Below are 21,551 nucleotides of genomic sequence, written 5' to 3' on the forward strand. Positions count from 1 at the left end.
CTCCTTGGAAATACTGAATCAAAGAATTACAATCTAATCAACACTAATACATCTGCCCACACAAGATTGCATCCAAGATAATTGCATTTTGGGGGACATAATACACTCAAATCAGCACAATAGGTAAATTCATTAACCACTTAGAAAATGAGCTTAGTTTATTATAATTTTTAACATGATCAATATCATTTTGCATATGATTCAGTAAAGAAGACATATTGTCATATTTATCTGGTATTTATGTGCAGCATTTAATACTCAATAATGCACAAGTTTTTTCCCTGAGCTGCATTGGGTGTTAAGCTTACAATATTGTACATGCTGTCCCCCTGCCCCCAGCATAGGAGCAGGCCTTAGTGTTAATTGTGTTTTTAGGTTTCAACCACATCACTCTGTTCTGGAAATTATAGCTCCGGGAGGTATGTTCTTTGTAGAGTTGTTGTAGCACGACATCGTTGATTCTCTGGAAAACAGGACGGTGGGCTCCAGGGTTCCCTCCGGCACCGTGCAACAGAGTCAGTCTGGAGGTAGTATCCATTGACGAGCCAAAGAGATTGAGTCTTTTCTGGCAGGCAGAGCCAAAGGTGTCCATGGTAAAAGGTGTTTCAGTACCAGCTTGTTCCCCTCTACCTCTGATGTGGGTGATACCTTTATAGTTTTAGGGGCCACAGAAATGAGTCTAGCCAATAACTCAGATGGGGAGACACCATGCGCAGTACTAGGGGCTTGGTTTAAACATGCAAGCGCTTCAATTAAAACAGAAGTTTAATTTTTTCTTTACATTTTTACTAGGGTTATGTTAGTTAATATGTAGAATATAATTTATATACTTGTCTTGCTTCTTTTTTTAATCATATTTTTATTGTGGAATATAACATATCTACATAAAAGTGAAAACTTTCCAAGTGCAATTTAACAAGTAGTTAGAGAGCAAGTTTCAAAGAATATTATAGGTTACAATTCCACAGTTTCAGTTATTTCCTTATTATGAAATATAACATATATACAAAAAGGTAATAACTTTCAAAGTAGGATTTAGCAAGTAGATATCTAGGAAATTTCCAGTTATTATGAGTCATAGTACCATAGTTTCAGTTATTTCCTTCTTGTGAAATCTCACATACATACAAAAAGGTACAGCTTTCAAATTACAATTTAACAAGTTGCTATAGAACAAATTTCAAAGGATGTTATGGGTTATACTTCTACCATTTCAATTATTTCCTTCTAGCTATTCTAATACTCTAGTAACTAAGAAAAAGAAAATTATATAAAGATTCAGTATTCATAATCCTTTGTTAAATTCCATCTTGTCTGTTGCTACCCCTTCCTCTAGTTTAATCACTTTCCTGATCTTCAGGGTGGTCTAGGCAGTGACCACCCTAACTTGTTCCTGTGAAAAGGGGTGTCAACTTTATGAGCAAAGGGGACACATCTAGTTGATGTTCTTGAAGAGGCTATTGCCTTTGTGTTTGGGGACTCAGCTGGCATAAGAGCACTCTGAAGGATTTAAGTTTATGACAAATAAGTGAGTGAAACTTTTATGGAGTCTCAGATAGGGTTCTGGGAATTCTTAAAGTTTCTCAGGGCTACTGTTGACTTGGGCTTATCATACTGTGGTCATTTGGCTTATCTAGGTGAAGCTTGCATAAGAGTAACCTCCAGGACAGCCTCTTGACTCTATTTGAATTCTCTTAGCCACTAAAACCTTATTTTGTTGCCTTTCTTTCCCCTCTTTTGGTCAAAAGGCATTCTGAATCCCTCGATGCCAGGGTCAGGCTCATTCCTGGAATCCATGTCCCACGTGGCCAAGGAGACTCATTCATCTTGGGGTCCTGTCCCATATCGGGGGGAAGGTGATGAATTTATTTGTAGAGTTAGGCTTAGAGAAAGTCCACATTTGAGCACAAAAGATGTTCTCTGGAGGTGACTCCTAGGCGTAATTATAGGTGGGCTTAGCCTCCCCTTTTTTTTTTTTTTTTTTTTTTTTTTTGACATGTCAAGGTTTCTTTATTGCAGGTCTTTTCAGAACCTTTAATATTTGATTGTACATAGTAAATCTCCAAGAAGAGACTATAGAATGCATGTTTCTAAAATTTAACAATAGAATCCTTCTTCCACAGGACACACAATGGGCAAATCTCCCTCCCTACTAAGGAAGCAGGGTTGTGTACAGTTTAAGGATGCAGGTTCTGGAATCAGATTTCATGCATTCCCATTCCTAATTCCACCACTTCATAGTTTCTTTCTCAGTTTCCCTATCTGTAAAATAGGAATAAAGTACCATATGGTACCTATCTCATAAGGGATGGTAACAATTACATGAAGTAATACATATAAACCATCTAAAATAATTGGTAGTAGTTGCTATCCCTTTATGTACCACCACGGTGCTCTTTATGTCCAAAGTCTCCTAACTGTTTAGAAGCAGCACAGGGAAGCTACAATTAACAAATACACTCCAGCTAAACTCAACAGCTGTCCACATTCCCTTTGGAGACTCGGCTCCTTCAGGGCCCTTGGGGGAAAAGAGGGTGAGTGTTTGAAGTTATTTTACTAGTTTAATGCAAACTTTTTACCAATAAGTATAGTCACAATCTAACTATATAAGCATTTAAATAGATAATATTGATTTAACTAACACTTGAGGATCCCTGAGTATCTCAGAACTGGAAGAAGCAAAAAACAAGCTGGAATTATTTTGTTATATGGTTTTCTACTTAACTCATTACTTACCCCTTCTTAGCTTGGATATAATGCATCAGTTATGCCAGGTCCTGGATATTCTTCACCATAAGAAAGATTTGTTGATATGAAACAGCAAAATGAAACACATTTTCACCTAGGCCTAGCTAGACCTGCTATACTAAGCAGAAAAGGGCCAAGGGAGATGCCTGAGTATCAAGCCATGAAATCCTGCATCAGGACTCAACGTTAAATCCTGAAACAAGGAACGTTAGCCATATGGGGCAGCAAAACAAAGGGAAACAGATGAGAAAATGATAGGGTAGGGCAACCCAGTGCTCCCTCACCCCACCCTCCTATACCTCTAGGCAAATAGAAAAACTGATTTTGGAGTAAATACATTTATTGATACCCATTTATATAGTTCAATGAAATAATCTATAAATATAAAAGCATTTTTCTTTTGGATATCACCATGGTCCATGTAAATACTCAACAGTCAGAATCATCTGCAGGAAGCACTCCAAGTCACACTGTTAGGTTTACAGACCTGAATATACATATTTCATAAAACAGTGGCACTTATGTACTCAAGTGGTCCAGTGGCTTTGGAATACTTTGACTACTGGGCATGTGGAGTAAAAATGTATAAATGTAAATCAACAGAAAGGGTATCAACCATCCACAAAAATAAGCAATTAAGAATTAATATCCTAGGCGAAGAAAGTACCACAGTTGACACTTTGTGTCAGAATACAGGAGACAAAGTATGTAAAACACATGTTGTGGCACCATGTGCTCTCTCCAACTCCCAGTGGATAGTCCACCAGTGCCTTAGGGTCAACAAAACAGCAATTCCTAAGGAATCTAGAGAGCATGGAATAAAAGATAACAGAGGAAATCAAGATTAAAGAAGCTAAACATTTCAGTAACATAATCAATTTCTCCCCCCGAGGAAGAGACTGTGGGGAAAACTTTTTAATCACCTTTGTTATATCATCATGATCATTTATCTAATGCACGAATCCAAACATCTGGTACCCAAAACATAGGTGCAAAAATTTTTTGTTTCAAAGTTTTGTCCTCAACACTTCCAAAGGAACTAATGTAGCCACTGTTGAGCTTTGCTCTCCAGCTGATGCAGCATAAATTTTTCTCTCATTTCTTCAGTAACAAATACAGGAACGTCCTTTTCTGCAGTCAGACTATGTGTCTTCTGAGTTAGCAAGCAAACGCATTTAAAAGGTCTTAGGGGTGCTATGTCCAAAGTTGAAATCTGACAGGCAGTGTTAGAACTTAAGCAAGGCAGGAGTTTTAGAGACTACTCAAATGAAAACCTAAGTGAAGCATATAAAAATTCAGTTTTTTCTATTATTTTTCAACTGGTAATTGACAGCAACATTCTCTGGCAAGGTTGGGTAACTGGTGTTATCTCCAGGTCCAAAATATCCCAACTACTAAAATAAGACCCAAAAGAGGAGAAAGACACACTTGAGTTTTGTGGTCTCTAGAATTCTTTTTTGCCATTTTTAAAAAAAGAAATAGTAGCTTCAGTTGTACACCACCAGTTGAAGGGGTTTTCATCCGAATGAGAAACTCTTCCCCTTGTCTCTAGTGGGACAGGCACCAGATTCCCACAGCGGCAGCTCCCGTGTCCTGTAAGGACGTGGCATCTGACCCTGAAGTGAAGAGCAAGCTGGCACAGAGCCAGCTTGGAGTTCAGGCTAGATGGCGTTTCGCGGTGTGCCATTGTGCGCCAATGCTTTCAGACTGGGAGCACTGGTTTGGTGACAGCTCCTGTGAGAAGTCACACCCACCTCAAAAACCTCGTGAATAGCTTTTCGGAAACAGTGAAAGTTGTAGTCTATTAAACCTTTTCGTTCAAAGCTTTCTTCCCTAAGAATGCAGACCAGTGCCAAAAATTTAGTCACTTCTTTTAAATAAAGTACAGTTGTATTATTCAGCTTGATAATTGCCATAGATTCTTTGTCATAAGCACTTCCACTCCCATCTTCCTTTAACCCATATATACAAGACACATCGATTACAACATCAATCATGTCACAGCAAAGTTCATAAGATTGCATATCCACAGGAGAACTGTCTGTTGCAATGTAGATTTTGCTGACAACATCAAAAAGAAAAGCTTTTTCAATACCTGAATTTGATATAAAGATATTTAATAGGTTTTCCAAGGTCGGCAGTTGTGGAATGAGTTTCTGGACCACCTTACTAAAGGCTTCAAATATTGAATGATCATAGATACTAGTCAAATAAAAGCTGAGATGGAGTTTTTCTAGCCCAGCATCTGCAAGGTCATCATTGGCCCTTTGATGAATGTCCCTCTGTGTTTCTATTTTGTGATCATCAGACAGACCATCAACTTTGTGAATAAAAACCTCAAAATTCATGTCTGGGTTAACTTTGTAGGCTTTAGAAACAGTAATGTGAAGTCTTGTCAAAGCCTCCATGTAGTCATCCTGGGCATCGATGACATATATCAATGCTCCTGTTCCCCTGAAGATCATCTCGTAGTCAAAGGTTGGGTCAAAAAAATCCATTTGCCCAGGAAAATCCCATATCTGGAAATTCACAAAGGAGCTATTGGAAATGTCATCTTTATAAATCTTGTTGGTACTTTCCAAAAAGAGGGTCTCGTTGGGTGACATTTTATGAAACACCACCTTCTGGATGGAGGACTTGCCGCTGCGCCGGAGCCCCATGAGCAGGATCCGCGGCTTGGAGCTGTCAGCGCCCCCGGGACCACAGCCTCCGCCGGCCCCCGCCCCAACCCCGCCGCCCGCGGCTGCCGCCTCCTCTTCCTCCTCCTCCACGCCGTAGCCGAAGTCTTTTGGAAACGAATCCGCCGCGCCGTAACTCCCAGCGAGGGGCGCCGAGTCCGTCCCGTACTGCAGGGACATGGTGCCGGAGCCGCCGCCGCCCGCGCCCTGACAGGCCAGGCTAGGCTAAGCCAGGCCGTCGCCTCCCCAGTCCACCACCGCCGCCGCCTCCCCGGGGCAGCCGCCACCACCACCGTCAGCCTCCCCTTTACAACCATAAGTTTCACCTGAGCAAGCCTCAATAGTGCGGGCTTGACTTATAAAGTAGGGGGTTCCTAAGTTCCCACAGCATATGTTATATCCACAATAATCCATCCATATCTCACATTATCATTACTCAGTTGTACAATCCTCATCACTCTCCATTTTAGACAATTCTCATGACCAAAACACCTCACAGCTATTGTCAGCCCTCAATTATTTTTTCCCAGTATTTGTGGAATAATAGTATGGTATTCCCAATAATCATCATCCCTAGTATGCAATGTGTAGATTTTTCCCATATGCCCTTCTGTTTTCAACTCTCTGTGCTAGTGTCATACCTTAGAAATATATCATGCACCAATCTATACTTGAGGTACTGATCTGTGGGGAAATATGCCTTTAAACAACCCCTTTGAATCCTATTTGCCTTCAGTACAACTCTGATACTTATAATCCCATTAATAAACAATTGTCACCCCTATCCATTACCACACTTTGAATTCACCATCATTAACGTATCTGAACATATTAGATTATCATTCCCCCTCACGAGCTACTGCCTATCACTAGGTCCCCAATATTCTTCCATTATAAGACATTGATTTCATATCATTCAGGGAGTTCACAGAAGTGGTAACATACAAATATCTCTCCTTTCGTGTCTGAACCTTGCTTCTTTTTCCAAGTCCTTTTTGTTGAAGTTGAAGCTTTCACCTTTGGCTGACTGCAAGCACTTTCAGAGTAAAACAATGTAACTGACAAGGAAATTTGGCTGTTTCTGTGACATATAATATTACTAGCAGCACTATATTGTTGTACAACATTATGCAGGTCAGTAACCCACAGAAGGTTAGATAATTTCTTTTATTTTTTATCATATTGTCTAAATATTTCTTATGTAACTTATAACATATATCAAATGAATGTAACCATTTTTAGCACTTCATTTTTTTTTCAAAGTGAAAGAACAAATCTTTTGCAACTGTTTGGTGTAAAAAATATCCTTTAGGGCTTGACTTTAAAAAGCAAAATGTTAAAAGTTGTCAGGATCGAAACAATATTTGGTTTCTTATTTAACTAAAGTTAAGGAAAAGACTTAGCTTTTTTAGAAGTGAGAAGTCTTGATATTCTTAAAGAGCCAAGGACATGATAAAGTTAACAGAAAGTACAAGAGATTATTCTGATAAAACACAGATTTTCTGCCTTTTGTGCTGATTATTCAGCAAAAATTTTATAACCTTTTACTAAAAACAGACCAATAATCCAAGGAAAATTTGTGACTTTTAAAGAGAGAAAACTAAATTTTTGTTTGACTAAGGCTTAAAAATTTCTTTAAGGTAGACCCATCAAATCTTTCCTGAACAAAATTACTTTCTTTTTCCTTTTAATAAAAACACATTGAAAAATATTTTATCTTAAAAGTTACCAAAATGATTCTGGAAACTCTTTTCAAGCAAACATCTCATAACATACAATTACTATTAAGAACAAACGTGTCAGAATAATGCTAAATATTTAAAACACTTTAGTCAATGCATTTTGAAACTGTAACATAGAATCTTTTGACAACGATTAATGGACATATAGGTATTGCATTGTTCACCCCAAAAAAACCGCAATGATTTAATTTTAAATGAATTTTGAAATTCCTGAAAGTATTTTGTCTTCACAGTTTTGTTAAATTCTTTAGAGGCATATTGGCTTCGTGTATATGTCCACTACTATAGGGTACTAAATGAGGGTGAAGCTGGGAATAAGCCTCACAATCTTGTAAAACAGTTATTAAACTGGAGCATTTGAGGGGGATTCCTAATGTTTTTGCCATTTGCCACCCCATGGCTGCTCCTCTTTACCCACCTTTTTAAGCATCATGAGGCAGCCTCCTCAGCAGGTGGGGGACACAGTAGGAGGATATGGGCTAAAGCCTTTGCTCCTGGTTACTAGGAGGAGAAGTTTTCCCGATTTAATTCATTACCCGGCAGAGTATTCTCTCATAACCATAGTTTTATTTACTGACCGAACAGGGCTGTTAATGGGACTTCGCGCCAGCCTGATAATTTTGCAGTTTTGCCAATGTTTAAATTGTATTAGTTGCTTCTTGATGATCCCCAGGGATTTCAGGTTTTTGGATCCCAATCCTTCTTAGCTAAGATAGTTTTTACTTTGGGCCAGGTCCTTTTTCCTGACTTCCTAATTTTAAAAACGGACAGGCCAGCACCGTGTATCATTCTTTCTCTTATCTCCTTGCTCCGGGAGGCCCGCCACTGATGCACAGGTGGAAGTTCACATATCTCTCTCTTATCGTAACTTTCCTTTACCTTGCGGATTTCTCTGTCTTTCATAAGACATCTTGCTATAAGACAGCTAGCTGGCTGCAGCTGCAGTGCATCTGTTATCTTTACTAAATTTCAAAATCTTTTGTTCTTGTAATGCATTTGTAACTGGATAATTACCTACAGGTCACAAGTCCCATCTTCTGGCCACTCTGCCCCTTTACTTAATTTATATTGTGGCCACACAGAGTTGCAATAATGTGCTAACAATTTCTTTTCAAATGATACTCTCTAAATTAGACCATTTATTAAGAATAGTTCCCAAGAGGGATGTAACCGGCACACTTTGAAAGTTTCCCCTGGCTGGGTAATACTAACAGAAATCACAAAGGCAGAATGTTAAGAGTAGGAGCTCCTCAAATACAGCTGGTTCCCCTCAGCTGCAAGCTGTGCAAACTGCACAAATTCAAAAGGAGAACCACAAATTTGGGGTCACAGAGAGTGGAGCTCAAACCCATCAAGTTCACATGCACGACCCCTGGATCAACTCAATTAGCCTTTTCACACACTAGCCTAATTGAAACAAAAGGAAGCAAAGTGAACACAACAAACCAAAGATCACACACTTACCCAGCACAGGGAAAGTCTCGATTGCAAAGTCACCTTCACCAGGTGCGCCTGGTGTCCGTCCACGGCAGGAGCCCCCACCCAGACCCTCTAGTCCAGGTCCTCCAGGAAAATTCCCAGGCAGCTGCTAGGCACAGAGCCGAGGGGTCCAGGAGAGCCCCACAGCTGATGAGACATGGATCAAGGCTGCAATAAAAGCAGCAGGAGTCCTGCCACAGTTGCCAAATTGTTACCATTGGAAAACAAGGTCCCAAATAGTCAGGCCCCCTTGATCCCACATCAAACAGAGAAACCAGTCTCTGCTTTGGTGAGAAGGTGAGTTTATTGATGATGCATCAGCAAGGAACCAGATGAAAAAAAATATTTCCAAGACCAGTTCAGAGTGGGAAGAGTGGTTTGGACATTTTTACAACCCCAAACAGACAAAAGAAATGGCCAAGATCCAGAAGAAAGCAGAGGGGAAAATGCAGAAGACAAAAACCTCTTTGGTCATTTCTCCTGCTCTCTTGAAGTCCTCCCCACATTCAGGCTTGTTTTTCATGGAGAAGAAGGAACTGATTATCAGACCCTATGGTGATGTCCCTTGCATCCTACTGCAGGCAATGCTGGGAAAGTTCCTGGGAACAGAGAATAAGTTTTTTGTTATTGAGATTAAATCAACAGCAAGCTATTTCAACAAGGGCTTCTTATGCTCAGAATAACTCAAGGCTGCTTGTGTTGAAGTCATCAAAATTAACATTTTTTTTTTTTGTCTACTAAAGACTATACTAAGCATTTGCCAGCTAAAGAATCATATTGAGTATTTTTTCTACTTATCCAGCTATCAAATCCCTCCTATTTATGTGATATTTGCTTATTCTTAAGATGGTGAGCATTTTTTATAAAAGGGAAAGTTGGGGGAGGTCTATTTTCTGTAACTGCTTCCTGCTGAGAAGGGAGAAGAGGTTCTTATAATCATCTGGAAGATGACCTGGACATAAATTCTCAGACACAACACAAGCAACAGCAAGACAAACATACGGCAACAAAATAAAAGCCAAGCTAATGCTACTTCCTATTTCATAGGTAAATTCATGAACCACTTAGGAAATGAGTTTAGTTCATGATAATTTTTACCATGATCAATATTATTTTACATATGATTTAGTATAGAAGAGATATTGTCATATTTATCTGGTATATATGTGCAGCATTTAATTCTAATTAATGCACAGGTTTTATCTTGAGCTGCATTGGGTGTTAAGCTTACAATACTATACATGCTGTCCCCCCATAGAAGCAGGCCTTAGAGTTAATTGTGTTTTTAGGTTTCAACCACATCGCTCTGGCAATTATAGATCCAGGAGGCATGTTCTTTGCTAGTTGTTATAGTGCAGCATCTTTGGTTCTCTGGAAAACAGGACAGTGGGCTCCAGGGTTCCCTCCAGCACTATGAGACAGAGAGCCAGTCTGGAGGTAGTGCCCACTGAAGAGCCAAAGTGACTGAGTCTTTTCTGGCAGACAGAGCCAAAGATGTCCGTACTAAAAGTTTTTAGTTACGGGATGTTCCTATTTACCTCTGGAGCTGCCCATGTGATGTGGTTGATACCGTTATAGATTTAGGGACCACAGAAATGGGTCTAGCTAATAACTCAGATGGGGAGACACCACGCACAGTACTAGGATCCTGGTTTAAATATGCAAGCACTTCAATTAAAACAGAACTTTAACTTTTTCTTTAGACTTTTACTAGAGTCATGTTAGATAATGAGTAGAACATAATTTATATACTTGCCTTGCTTCTTTTAAAGTCTTTTTTGTTGTTGTTGAAGATGAAGCTCTGACCTGTAGCTGACTGCAAGCACTTTCAGAGAACCATCATAGTAAAACAGTGTAAATGACAAGGAAATTTGGACGTTTCTGTGACATATAGCATTTAAAAAATAACTAAAGCTATTATTAACAGCACTGTATTGTTGTTTAATATTACACAGGTCAGTAACCAAAAGAAGGTTAGAAAATTTCTTTTATTTTTATAACATTGCCTAAACAGTTCTCATGCAACTTATATCAAATGAGTTTAACCATTTTTAGCACTTCATTTTTCCAAAGTGAAAGAACAAACCTTTGCAACTGTTTGGGATAAAAAAATATCTTTTATGGCTTGATCTCGAGAAAGCAACATGTTAAAAGTTGTCAGGTTTGAAACAATATTTGGTTTTTTATTTAACTAAAGTTAAGGAAAAGACTTAGCATTTTTACAGGTGAGAAGACTTGCTATTCTTAACCAAAGACATGATCAAGTTAACGTAAAGTACAAGAGGTTATTCGGATAAAACACAGATTTTCTGCCTTTTAGACTTGTTATTCAGACAAATATTTTATAACTTCTTACTAAAAACAAGTCAATAATCCAAGGAAGCTTTACTATTTTTAAACAGAGAAAACTAAATTTTTGTTTGACTAAGGCTTAAAATTTTTTTAAAGAGAGACCCCTCAAATCTTTCCTGAACAAAATTACTTTCTTTTTCCTTTTAATAAAAACACATTAAAAAATATTTTATCTTAAAAGTTACCAAAATGATTCTGGAAACTCTTTCAAGCAAATATCTTATAACATACAATTACTGTTAAAATCAAACTTGTCAGAATAATGCTAAATATTTAAAACACTTAAGTCAATGCATTTTGAAACAGTAATATATAATGTTTTGACAAGGATTAAAGGAACATAGAGATATTACATTGTTTCCCCAAAAACCCCAATGATTAATTTTGCATGACATTCACCAAAGTATTTTGTCTTCACAGTTTTGTTAAATTCTTTAGAGGCATATTGGCTTTGTGTATATGTCCCCTACTATAGGACACTCAATGAGGGTGAAGCCAGGGATAAGCCTCACAATCTCGTAAAACAGTTATTAAATTGGAGCATTTGAGGGGGATTCCTAAAGTTTTTCCCATTTGCCACCCGGTGGCTGTTCCTCTATGTCCACCTTTTTATGCATCATGAGTCAGCCTCCTCAGCAGGTGGGGGAAATAGTAGGAGCATATGGGCTAAAGCGTTTGCTCCTGGTTACTAGGAGAAGTTTTCCCGATTTAATTAATTACCTGGAAAAATTTTTTCTCATAACCATAGTTTTATTCACTGACAAAAAGGGGCTGTTAAAGGGACTTTGCGCCCATTTGACATTTTGCAGTTTTGCCAGTTTTTAAATTGTGTTAGTTACTTCTTAATGTCCTCCCAGGTATTTCAGTTTTCTGGATCCCAATCCTTCTTAGCTAAGATAGCTTTAACTTTGGGCCGGGTCTTTTTTCTGACTTCATTTTAAAAACGGACAGGCCGGCACTTGTGTATCATTTCTCTTATCTCCTTGCTCTGGGAGGCCTGCCACTGACCCACAGGTGGAAGTTCACATGTCTCTCTCTTATCGTAACTTTCCTTTACCTTGCGGATTTCTCTGTCTTTCATAAGACATTCTGCTATAACACAGCTAGCTGGCTGCAGCTGCAATGCATCTGTTATCTTTACTAAATTTCAAAATCTTTTGTTCTTGTAATACATTTGTAACTGGATAATTACCTAAAGTTCATGAGTCCCATCTTCTGGCCACTCTGCCCCTTTACTTAATTTATATTGTGGCCACACAGAGTTGCAATAATGTGCTAACAATTCCTTTTTAAGTGATACTCTCTAAATTTAGACCAGTTATTAAGAATAGTTCCCAAGAGAGATGTAGCCGGCACACTATGAAAGTTTCCCATGGTTGGGTAATCCCAACAGAAATCGCGAAGACAGAATATCAGAGTAGGAGCTCCTCGGATACAAATGGTTCCCCTCAGCCGCAAACTATGCAAACTGCACAAATTCAAAAGGAGAGCCACAAATTCAGGGTCACAGATAGTGGGGCTGAAAGCCACCAAGTCCACATGTATGACCCCTGGATCAACTCGATAGGCTAAATGAAACAAAAGGAAGCAAAGTGAGCACAATAAACAAAAGATCACACATTTACCCAGCACAGGGAAAGTCTCGGTTGCAAAGTCACCTTCACCCAGATGCGCCTGGTGTCCGTCCACAGCAGTCAAATGTGCTACATTGTTACAATCAATGAACCAATACTATTAGACTTATATTACATTAATTATAGCCCAGAATTTACATTAGGGTTTTTTTTTGTGTTGTACAGCTCTATGGGCGTTTTGTTGTTTTTTTTTTAAATTGTGGTAACATATATAAAACATAAAATTTGTCATTTTAACCACTTTCAAGTGTTTGAAATTCAGTGGTGTTAATCATATTCACAAAGTTGTGTTGCCATCACCACCATCCATTACCAAAACTTCTCCATCATCCTAATCAGAAACTCTGTACTGGCTAAGCATTCACTGGTTAAATTTTTTAATTAAGAAAAAAGTTTTTTAATTCCCATGACCACCCCGGGAGGAAGGTACCATTAGCCCCTTTGGACAGATGGAGAAACTGAGGCTCATGCTGAGTTGCCCGTGGACACTCCGCTTGTAGAGCACAGAGCCAGGACTGGAGATTCAGCCCGTCTGAGGCCAATGGCTTGGCACTGTCCCTGCGCCTCCCTGGCTCCCTCTGTAACCTCCAGAAAAAGAGGCTGTTGGGGGTGGGAGGTGGGAAGGGGGTGGAGGAAGGGCGGTGGGGACAGGTGTCACCCGTCTGATGATCCGTTTGTTCCTTGGGAGGATAGAACCCGGGATGGCAGAGACCTCGAGACCGAAGTCCCTCAGCAGCAGCTGGTGCCAGAAGTGTGGGGCCGGCTTCTCCTGGGGCTTAGCTGGCATAGCACCACTGGACTGAAATGTTTTGGTTTCTTGTTAAATCAGAAGAGAAAAAAAAATGAAACTTTCAGGTTGAAGAGAACATTTTAATATGTAATATTGATATATTCATCTTTACACCGATGCAGTTGTAAAATATAATTTTTACCTATATGGTAGAAGGCAGATGTGCTTGGGGACATTTGAAAGTCATAATGGGACCCTGGGAGGGGTTGAGGGGTGCCTCCCCACTTCCCAAGCTATGACCAGCCCAGGTGGGGGTGGGCTGCTGCTGCCCACGCCTGCTGGCAGGTGGAACGCTGTCCTGATGAGGACTGCAAATAGTATCTGTTGACTGTGAACGAAGTGCCAGGCTTTATTTCCCTTATCCCTCACAACACTTACTGTTCTCATTTTACAGAGGAGGAAACAGAGCTCAGAGAGGTTAAGCAACTTGGCCAAAGACCACACAGCCAGGAAGTGGTAAGACAAAGGTTTGAGTCTGGACCATTCTCCAAATGGCACTTTAGAGCCCCTCCTGCCCTGAGTCTCTGGGACTCTCTGAAGTCTTCCCGGATGACTCAAGCCCCACGCTGGCTCTGCACCCTGTGCCCCACCCTGCACACCTGTGCAATACCTCCCGGTTGGGGACATAGTTAGGGGTTTCTCGTTGTTTCCCATGCCCAAGCTTGCCTCCCATATCGACCTGGACTCCTGAAGGCCTGGCTGTGTCTTGTATGTCTGTGCAGCCTCTCCATCCCACACCTTGGAGTACAATCATCCGTGCTTGTGTTCACACCAGGCGGACCCGGGGGGGCAGCAGGGCAGTGTCCTGCTTGGTGCCCAGAGGTGCACACACTAAGGACTGTGCTAGACTCTTCCTCTTGCGGCCTCACGTGCAATGCATGAGCGCAGCTCTGCCAGGGCCCATTACGAGGTCCTGGGAACCTGCCTCTGTAGCCACTTGATTCATTTATCATTGCATTATGGGCCTGGAACCAGGTCAGAGAGGGTCTCGGAAAGTGTGATTTTTGATGGCTGCATGACAGGCCAACTATATTTTGTAGCTCACTTAGCCAATCCCATTAATTTATGTTTCACATTTCAACTGCACCCCATCCCACTTTTTTTCTTCTCCTTCTTTTTTGTTTTATTTTTTTTTTTGCTATTCAGCAAGTCAGTCAAAAACTATTAAACACTTACTAAGTGCTGAAAACAACTCTCTGATCATCTGGCTTGATTCAACGGTAACATTTAAAGTATGGAGTAGAATACCTCAAAAGGTAGCCAAAGTGGTAGTCAGAGGAAAATTTACAGCCTGAAAATGCATTTATTAATAAACAGAGAAGATGAAAAAATAATGAACTAAGCATTCTACTCAAGAAGCTAGAAAAAGAACAATAAAATAAACCAAAAATTAAAAAAGAAAACATTAATAAAAATAAAGGTAGAAAATGAAAAGAAACAAAACCAACAGCTGGTTCTTTTTAAAGATCAATAAGCAGGATACTTTCATGTTTTTTTCTCTTAGCAAGCTTTCGATAAGAATTGTTCAGCAAAGTGTATCAGCTATCTATTGCTGTGTAACAAACTGCTCCAGAATTTAGTGGCTTCAAACAGGAAACATTATCTCACAGCTCCTGCAGGGTCACAAATCCAGACATGGCTTAGCCAGGTGCCTGTGGCTCAGGGTCTCTCGCAAGGCTGCAGTGGATGTGTTGGCCTGTCATTTCAGGGCACGAGTGGAAGATGCACGGCCACGTTCACTTGTGGGGCTGTTAGCGGACTCAGGCCTTCACTGGCTGTTGGCTGGAGACCAACACGGGCCTTGCCATGGGGCCTCTCCATCGGGCTATTCACAACTTGGCATGAGAGAGAGAGAAAGAGAGAGGAGAGAGAGAGAAAGAGAGAGAAAGACGGAAGTCAGTCTTTTTTTAACCTAATCTTGGAAGTGACATCCCACCGCGTTCGCATATTCTAGTAATCTACTAGAAGCCAGTTCCTGGGTCCAGTCACTCTCACGGGGAGCAGATTATACAAGGGCACGAGCAGCAGGGTGGGGTCCTAAGGGACACCTCAGATGTGGCCACCATACAAACAGCTTCAGGGCACACTCCTGGAGGGCAAAGTATTCTTTTTGCTAAGAGCAGACTGAGCTACGTGCTTTGGCCGACCCGGAGCAAGGGGTTGGTAGCCCAAGGCTGCTCTGCTACCTACTTAGCTCCTCGTGTGAATGATGGGAGAATAAAAGTCTTGAGAGTTTATCGTGAGGTTTAAATGAGGGTTAGAGAAAGTGCTTTGTGGACTATAAAACACCCTCCGGAAGGCAGCCCCTGTTAAGAGTACAGGAAGCTGGAGGTGCGCATATCAGTGATTTTTATGTTTTCTTTTCCTTTATATTCTTGTTCATTTTTGAAATAGTTCATCAATATAAAACATACACACCATTAAGTGCACAAATCATAAGTGTGACCATGTTCCTTGCCTTTCAGTAGTCTTCTAAAACAAGTGAGCGGTTAGGTTCTTTTTACTCTGTGCACTTTCTGAAAACTTCCTTAGTGAGATAGTATTGCTATTATAATCAGAAAAACACATCTTTAGAAAGTGTAGTTTCTGTAGATTAGAGCCCTTCTGTGTAGAAACACTTTAGAACTCCTTATCTTGTTCCAGTTTCACTGTGGCTCTGGGAAAAAGGCCAAGAAGGAATTAATTTCCTTGGGATTACAATGAGGAATTCACTCCCTCTAAGCCCCCGGGAAGCAGATCTTGGGTGGGGCCCGCGGGAGCCCGGGGCACCGAGTCCACGTCAGCACCCGGAACTTGAGGGCCCCAGAGGACACATCTTCCGACTCTCCACCCTGGGTGGCGACAGCCAACTCCGATGGAAGACGACAAACCCAGGGCTCGAGAAACCCTCTTCTCCTGGGAATTGGCGCTAAATAAATTGTCAAGATTATGTGCAAATAGATTTAATGCGGCAGTTTTTTAATGGCACAAATTTAGAATTAATGTAGGTATTTGGCAGAAGGAAATTGGCTAAATAAATTTAGTCATTAGAGGGTGGAATATTTCACAGCCATTAAAATACAGCTTTGAAATATTGATTTGTGGGTTTTAATGTTCCCTCAACAAAGCGGGATAAACAATTGTGTAGATGGAGGGATGGCTGCAGTTTACAGAATGCGGAGAAAACCGAAAACCACCTGGAGGGAAATAGGCCCACAGAGCAAGCAGTTCCCTCCTGGTGGCGGGACTGGGTGGTTGTTTTACTTCTTATTAAATATCGCTGATTTTCTATAGTAAGCATGTCAGTTACATAAGTAATGGAAATAAAGAGCCAAACCTTTAAATCCCCAGTAGCCCCACCTAATCCCTTCCTACTCCCTGCTTCAGAGGGAACCACTTTCAACAGTGTGCTGTAGAGCCTTCCAGATGTTCTCTTTGAATCCACCTTGCATTAGTTTAAAAAGTTACATTTACCATCAGGGAAAAAATGGGGTGGAGGGTAAAACAAACAAAAAGAAGACTCTCAAAATGACTCATAGCAGAGACAATTAGAAGTGTAGACACTTTTACCATCAAGACGAGAAGCTGGGCCCGGGGGTGCTGGGTGGCTTTAAGCTCACAGGGTGTTTGTTGGGGCAAAGCTGGGGGGGTCTCCGAGGCTCCTGACTCCCAGTCCCATGCCCCCCCAACCACTGCCCCGGCCGCTTGCCTCGCCCACTCCCCCAGCCCCCGCCCTTCCCTCCCCAGCCCGCCCTGGCCCTGGACGGGAGGGAGGCCAGAAAGATGCTCGGGCTGGGCTGGGGCTGGGAGAGGCTCCTTCACTGTTTGTTCAGGATTCGGGGAGATTCCGGACAGGAGACACCTGGGCCCAGGGATCCAAAGTCCACATTTATGGCCTTGGGCTTGTTAATATGTAATATTCTAGGATATAAGTGGGACCGTGAAGTGGGACCCGAGCACAGCCCTCCAGGAGCCGTGGAAGCTGCCACCAGGAGCCGCTGCCATGTCGGTGAGGTTGCCGGGTCCCTCCTGCGGTCACCCACGCATTTATCTGGGGTGGGGTGGTGCGGGGGAGGATGCTTGGGGGGCAGCATCGCTGCCTCTCTTGGTTTCCCCATCTGTACAGCGGGGAAGTTGGACAGGTCATCTCCAACCTTCAGCCCGAGGTTCTCCGCTCCCCCTGCCACCCACCTGCAGCAGGGGCCTGAGCCTGTCACTTTCCCTCTCTAGCCTCACTTTCCTCATTGGTAATAATAACAATGGTGATAATAATAACTAACATCTATTGAGCTTTTTAAAAATGAAGACACTGATGCTCAGGGATTGACTTGCCCAAGGCGGCAATCTGTAGATTGCAGGGGCTGAGTGGGTGCTCTTTGAGCTCCTGGTTCTTTGATTCCACACCTGGCTCTGCCACACTTGCTGTGTGGCCTTGGGCAAGTCACTGCCCCTCTCTGAGCCTCAGACATCCCATCTGTGGAATGGGACCATAAATGCCACCCTGTGAGGCTTAGACTCGAGAGGGTCATGTGTGGAAGGGACTATACGCCCCTCCCCAGAGAGGACACCTTAGTTGTCCAGAGTCCTTTTCCTCCCCCTCTTCATCACAGCCCTCCCCTCTGCTTTCCACTCTTCCTCCTTCTGCAGAGACCACCTAGTCCTCCTCCTTTATATTCACTGATGGTGACTGAGACCCAGAAAGAGCGGGGCTGGCCCACATCCTGCGGGGGGAACAGATGAGGGAGAGCAGCAAAGCACTGGGGGGAGACAGGGAGACTGGGTGTTCTCCGTGCCATCTGGTGTTGGACGTGAGCGCGTGCATTGAACACAGGCACCTGCTGTGCTGCAGGCACACGCTTTACATCCCTCCTATCATTTTGGCCCCTTCGGGAGGTTCCGGTGTTTCCCTCTCTGGATAACCTCAGTCTACTAGTAAGACTCTGACCAGCATTTTCGTCCAGACTATCCCACTCCAAAGGTGGTGATCCAGCCATTACGGTAAGATCTGAGGGGTTAGGCCTCCAATTTCCAAATCCCACTTTCTCTAAGGCAGCAAATCTCAAGCTGGGGAGATTTTACTCCCAGGGGACATTTGGCAATGTCTGGAGACATTTTTGGATGTCACGGCCTGGCAAGGGGAGGGGGAGGGCAGGAAGGGTGGGCTGCTGGCACTGAGTGGGTTGAGGCCAGGCCGGCCTCCCCACTCCCCTAACAAGGAATCATCTGGCCCCAAATGTCAACGTATGGACGTTGAGCAACCCTGTCCTAAGGCACGCGTGTGACATGCCACCACGGTGGACACCTCTCCTCTTTCTGACCTTTTCAAAGGTGTTGCCTCTGGGAGAGTCAGGGCAGCATCTTATAGTCCTGCCCTTTCTAAGGGGCTCACGTCTCTCCTTCGCAGAAAGTGGCAGCTGCCGGCGGGGAGTGTCGGTCACTCTCCCTCAGCCGCTGTCCTTGAAGGGTCTCAGATTGTGCTCTCTTAGGGACAATGGCCTATCAATGAACAGAAACCCCAGAAGTTAAAAATGCTCTCCCATAAATCACTCTAAATATTGGTGCCTGCCCTACACCACCACTGCTCAGTGAAAAATGGACATTTTCTCCAACTTGGGTGAGCGCCTTTGCCAGCCCAGCTCCGAGACCCTCACTTTGAACCAGTGCAGCTGCGGGAAGCTCCTGCTGTGTAGAAATCCAGGCACTGCCTGGTCCTATGGAAACCGAGGAGCAAATGCATAACAAGATACCATAATGGTGGCCGCCCTCCACTGGCCTCTGGTCCAGGCCAGGTCCTATGCTTGGGGCTTTACAAACAGTGTCTCGAGTCCCCCCCAAGCAGCTTGAAGGTGGCTGCTGCCAGCCTCAGTATCTCCAAACTGTCACACAGCAGGGGCCCGGCAACTATTTTTGAGTGAACAGATCCAATGAGCCCATTTTAGGGATGAAGGACATAGGGTTTGGAGAGGGATTTAGGTGCACGTATTCAGACATATGACATAGGGTGCTTTGTAGATTTTTTTGTTTTGGACGAGAGGCTGATATATTTTCTGTCCTTGTTTCTGGAGAGCTGCTAAGGGCCCTTGAACATGTTTGGGACTGAGGGGTTGTCAGGAACCAGTCTACCCATTTCATGGATGGGTAAACTGAGTCCCCCATTCCCCAGCCAGGCCTTCAGATGTAGCTGCACATCTTGCTGGGCTGGGGTGGGTGGAAGCAAAAACAGAAAAGGGGCTCTGGGAAGCCTCGGATGGAGCTTGCTGTCACTTGCCCCACCAGCTGGTGCATGGAGCTCCCCAGGCCTCGGGACCCTCACCCGGGCAGGGGGACGGTGCCCATGATTGGGCTTCATCCACCACGTGTGATGGGCTTTCTGATGGGACTCAGGTGGAATGTCCCTCTCTCTGTTGGCCCAGGGGAAATTCGAGATTACGAACATGGACATGAAGTTGGGGGCAACCCTGAAGATCAAGGGCAAGGTTGCCAACGATGCCGATGGGTGAGCTGGGGGAGGGGTCGTGGGGGTGGGGCAGGAGGGGCAGCCCTGTGGGATACACCACGGCAGCGTCGGTGGTCGGACCTCGGGCCAAGGGGGCTGTTTTCACATCGTTGCATCCACACACCTGCTGGTCTTTCTCACGGTAGGATGTGCCTTCACATCTGAGGCTGGGTTTGGGAGCCCTCAGAATTCAAGGTGATGCTGTGTTCTCCGTTCCTTGGCGGGGCAGGAGGAGAAGCTCCTGGACCTCTGCCCAGCCCCCAGTGGATCGGGCGCCTCCCCGGAAAGTCCAAACCCCACAATGACGTCACTCTCTTCCTGGGACTGAATAGAACCATAGCCAGCTATTCGTGCATGTAATACCAGGGGTGACCACCAGGGGGTGACAAATGATCGAGTTTGCAAGCCCGACCAGCTGCATTTATCCTTTGGGCAGAACAATTCATTCAGCATTTTTTGAGACTGACCCTCATCAACTTTTGCTGGCAAATGTCTCAGGTAGGAGCAAAAGAAAAATGATCATTCCCTCCTTGGGTTCCTCAAGGCTGTAGAAATATGGGGTACCCCTGGCCTGAGACCTCCGAAAGAAGGCACCCCATGCCCCAGAATGTCTTCCCTCCCAGGGACCACAGATGTCTAACCCAGACTCCTGTAGTGATCCTGCCAAGGTTACACGACCCCTCATCGCATACCTGTAGTGTCAGGGAGCTCACCACATTAGCCAAATGTAAGGGGTTTCAGATGTCTAAAGACAATTCTGACTTCCAGGACAGGTATCCCCAATTCCTAAAACTGTCACTGATAGCCATCCTCCTGTCAACAGCCTTGGTACACACCCCTGACGGAACGATACTGCAGGGCCAGGTCTGACCTGGTGGTCACCTCCCTTGTTTTAGGGCACAGATCTTGATTAATATGACCTTTCTTAAGTTACTGCCAGTCGGCTGGCAGTCAAGACTCCCTCCCCGCAAGCCGTTTTCCCCAGCAGTGGCCCCTAAACCTCACCTATTACCCTTCCACTGGCAGCTTTATGATTAATCTGGGACAGGGGCCTGAGAAGATAGACCTGCACTTCAACCCACGCTTCAGAGAGTCCACCATCGTCTGCAACTCACGGGATGGCAACTGGGGGCGGGAGCAGCGGGAAAATCACCTATGCTTTGGCCCAGGGTCAGAGGTCAAGGTGAGGTGAAAGGGGAAGAGGGGCCGGGGAGGATGTCAAGGGGAGGTCCCAGGTGGCAGGGTACCCCAGCCTCTGACACCTCCTTTCTCTCTGCAGCTCACAGTGGACTTTGACAGCGATGAATTCAAGGTGAAGCTGCAAGATGGGTACCGGTTTACCTTTCCTACAAGGCTGGGTTCTAGCCACCTGAGCTACCTGAGTGTGCAGGGTGGGCTCAGCATCTCCTCCTTCGAGTTCGAGTGAGTGGGCAGCACCCTGCAGGATAGAAGACCCCTGCCAGACCCCGTACCCCAAGTCTTCCTGAGCCACACAAGGACTGGCAGCCTGGGGGTCCTGGCTCTATTCCCCAACCCGTCCACTTGCAGTTCCTGTCCCTCTGGCCCCATTTTCTCCCCCAAGGTTAAAAGCAAAAAAAATAAACCACCATTGTGGAGCCTTCCTGTGGCAGGATCTGTGGTTACTGCTTCCCA

The 21,551-nt window shown here is 43.6% G+C and overlaps 2 protein-coding genes across 2 annotated transcripts; one reads left to right on the forward strand and one right to left on the reverse strand.

Annotated features, from left to right (window-relative positions):
- Positions 1 to 3,070: 3,070 nt before the first annotated feature.
- On the reverse strand, positions 3,071 to 5,651 carry LOC119541825 (ras-related GTP-binding protein C). The gene has a single exon (XM_037846109.1). The coding sequence runs from the start codon at positions 5,604 to 5,606 to the stop codon at positions 4,410 to 4,412; it is 1,197 nt and encodes a 398-aa protein (XP_037702037.1). The 5' UTR covers positions 5,607 to 5,651; the 3' UTR covers positions 3,071 to 4,409.
- An 11,727-nt stretch (positions 5,652 to 17,378) lies between these two features.
- Positions 17,379 to 21,468, forward strand: LGALS2 (galectin 2). Its single transcript, XM_037848054.1, has 4 exons — positions 17,379 to 17,411; positions 19,816 to 19,898; positions 20,925 to 21,081; positions 21,178 to 21,468. The coding sequence occupies exons 1-4, from the start codon at positions 17,406 to 17,408 to the stop codon at positions 21,322 to 21,324; spliced, it is 393 nt and encodes a 130-aa protein (XP_037703982.1). The 5' UTR covers positions 17,379 to 17,405; the 3' UTR covers positions 21,325 to 21,468.
- The last annotated feature ends 83 nt before the right edge of the window (positions 21,469 to 21,551 follow it).

This window comes from Choloepus didactylus, chromosome 8 (assembly GCF_015220235.1).
Source record: "Choloepus didactylus isolate mChoDid1 chromosome 8, mChoDid1.pri, whole genome shotgun sequence".
Lineage (NCBI taxonomy): Eukaryota > Metazoa > Chordata > Mammalia > Pilosa > Megalonychidae > Choloepus > Choloepus didactylus.

Coding starts and splice junctions, on each gene's coding strand:
- LOC119541825 (XM_037846109.1), bottom strand. CDS start 5,606: ATGTCCCTGCAGTACGGGACGGACTCGGCGCCCCTCGCTGGGAGTTAC.
- LGALS2 (XM_037848054.1), top strand. Junction 19,899..20,924: donor GTTGCCAACGATGCCGATGG/GTGAGCTGGGGG, acceptor TTCCACTGGCAG/CTTTATGATTAATCTGGGAC. Junction 21,082..21,177: donor GCCCAGGGTCAGAGGTCAAG/GTGAGGTGAAAG, acceptor TTCTCTCTGCAG/CTCACAGTGGACTTTGACAG.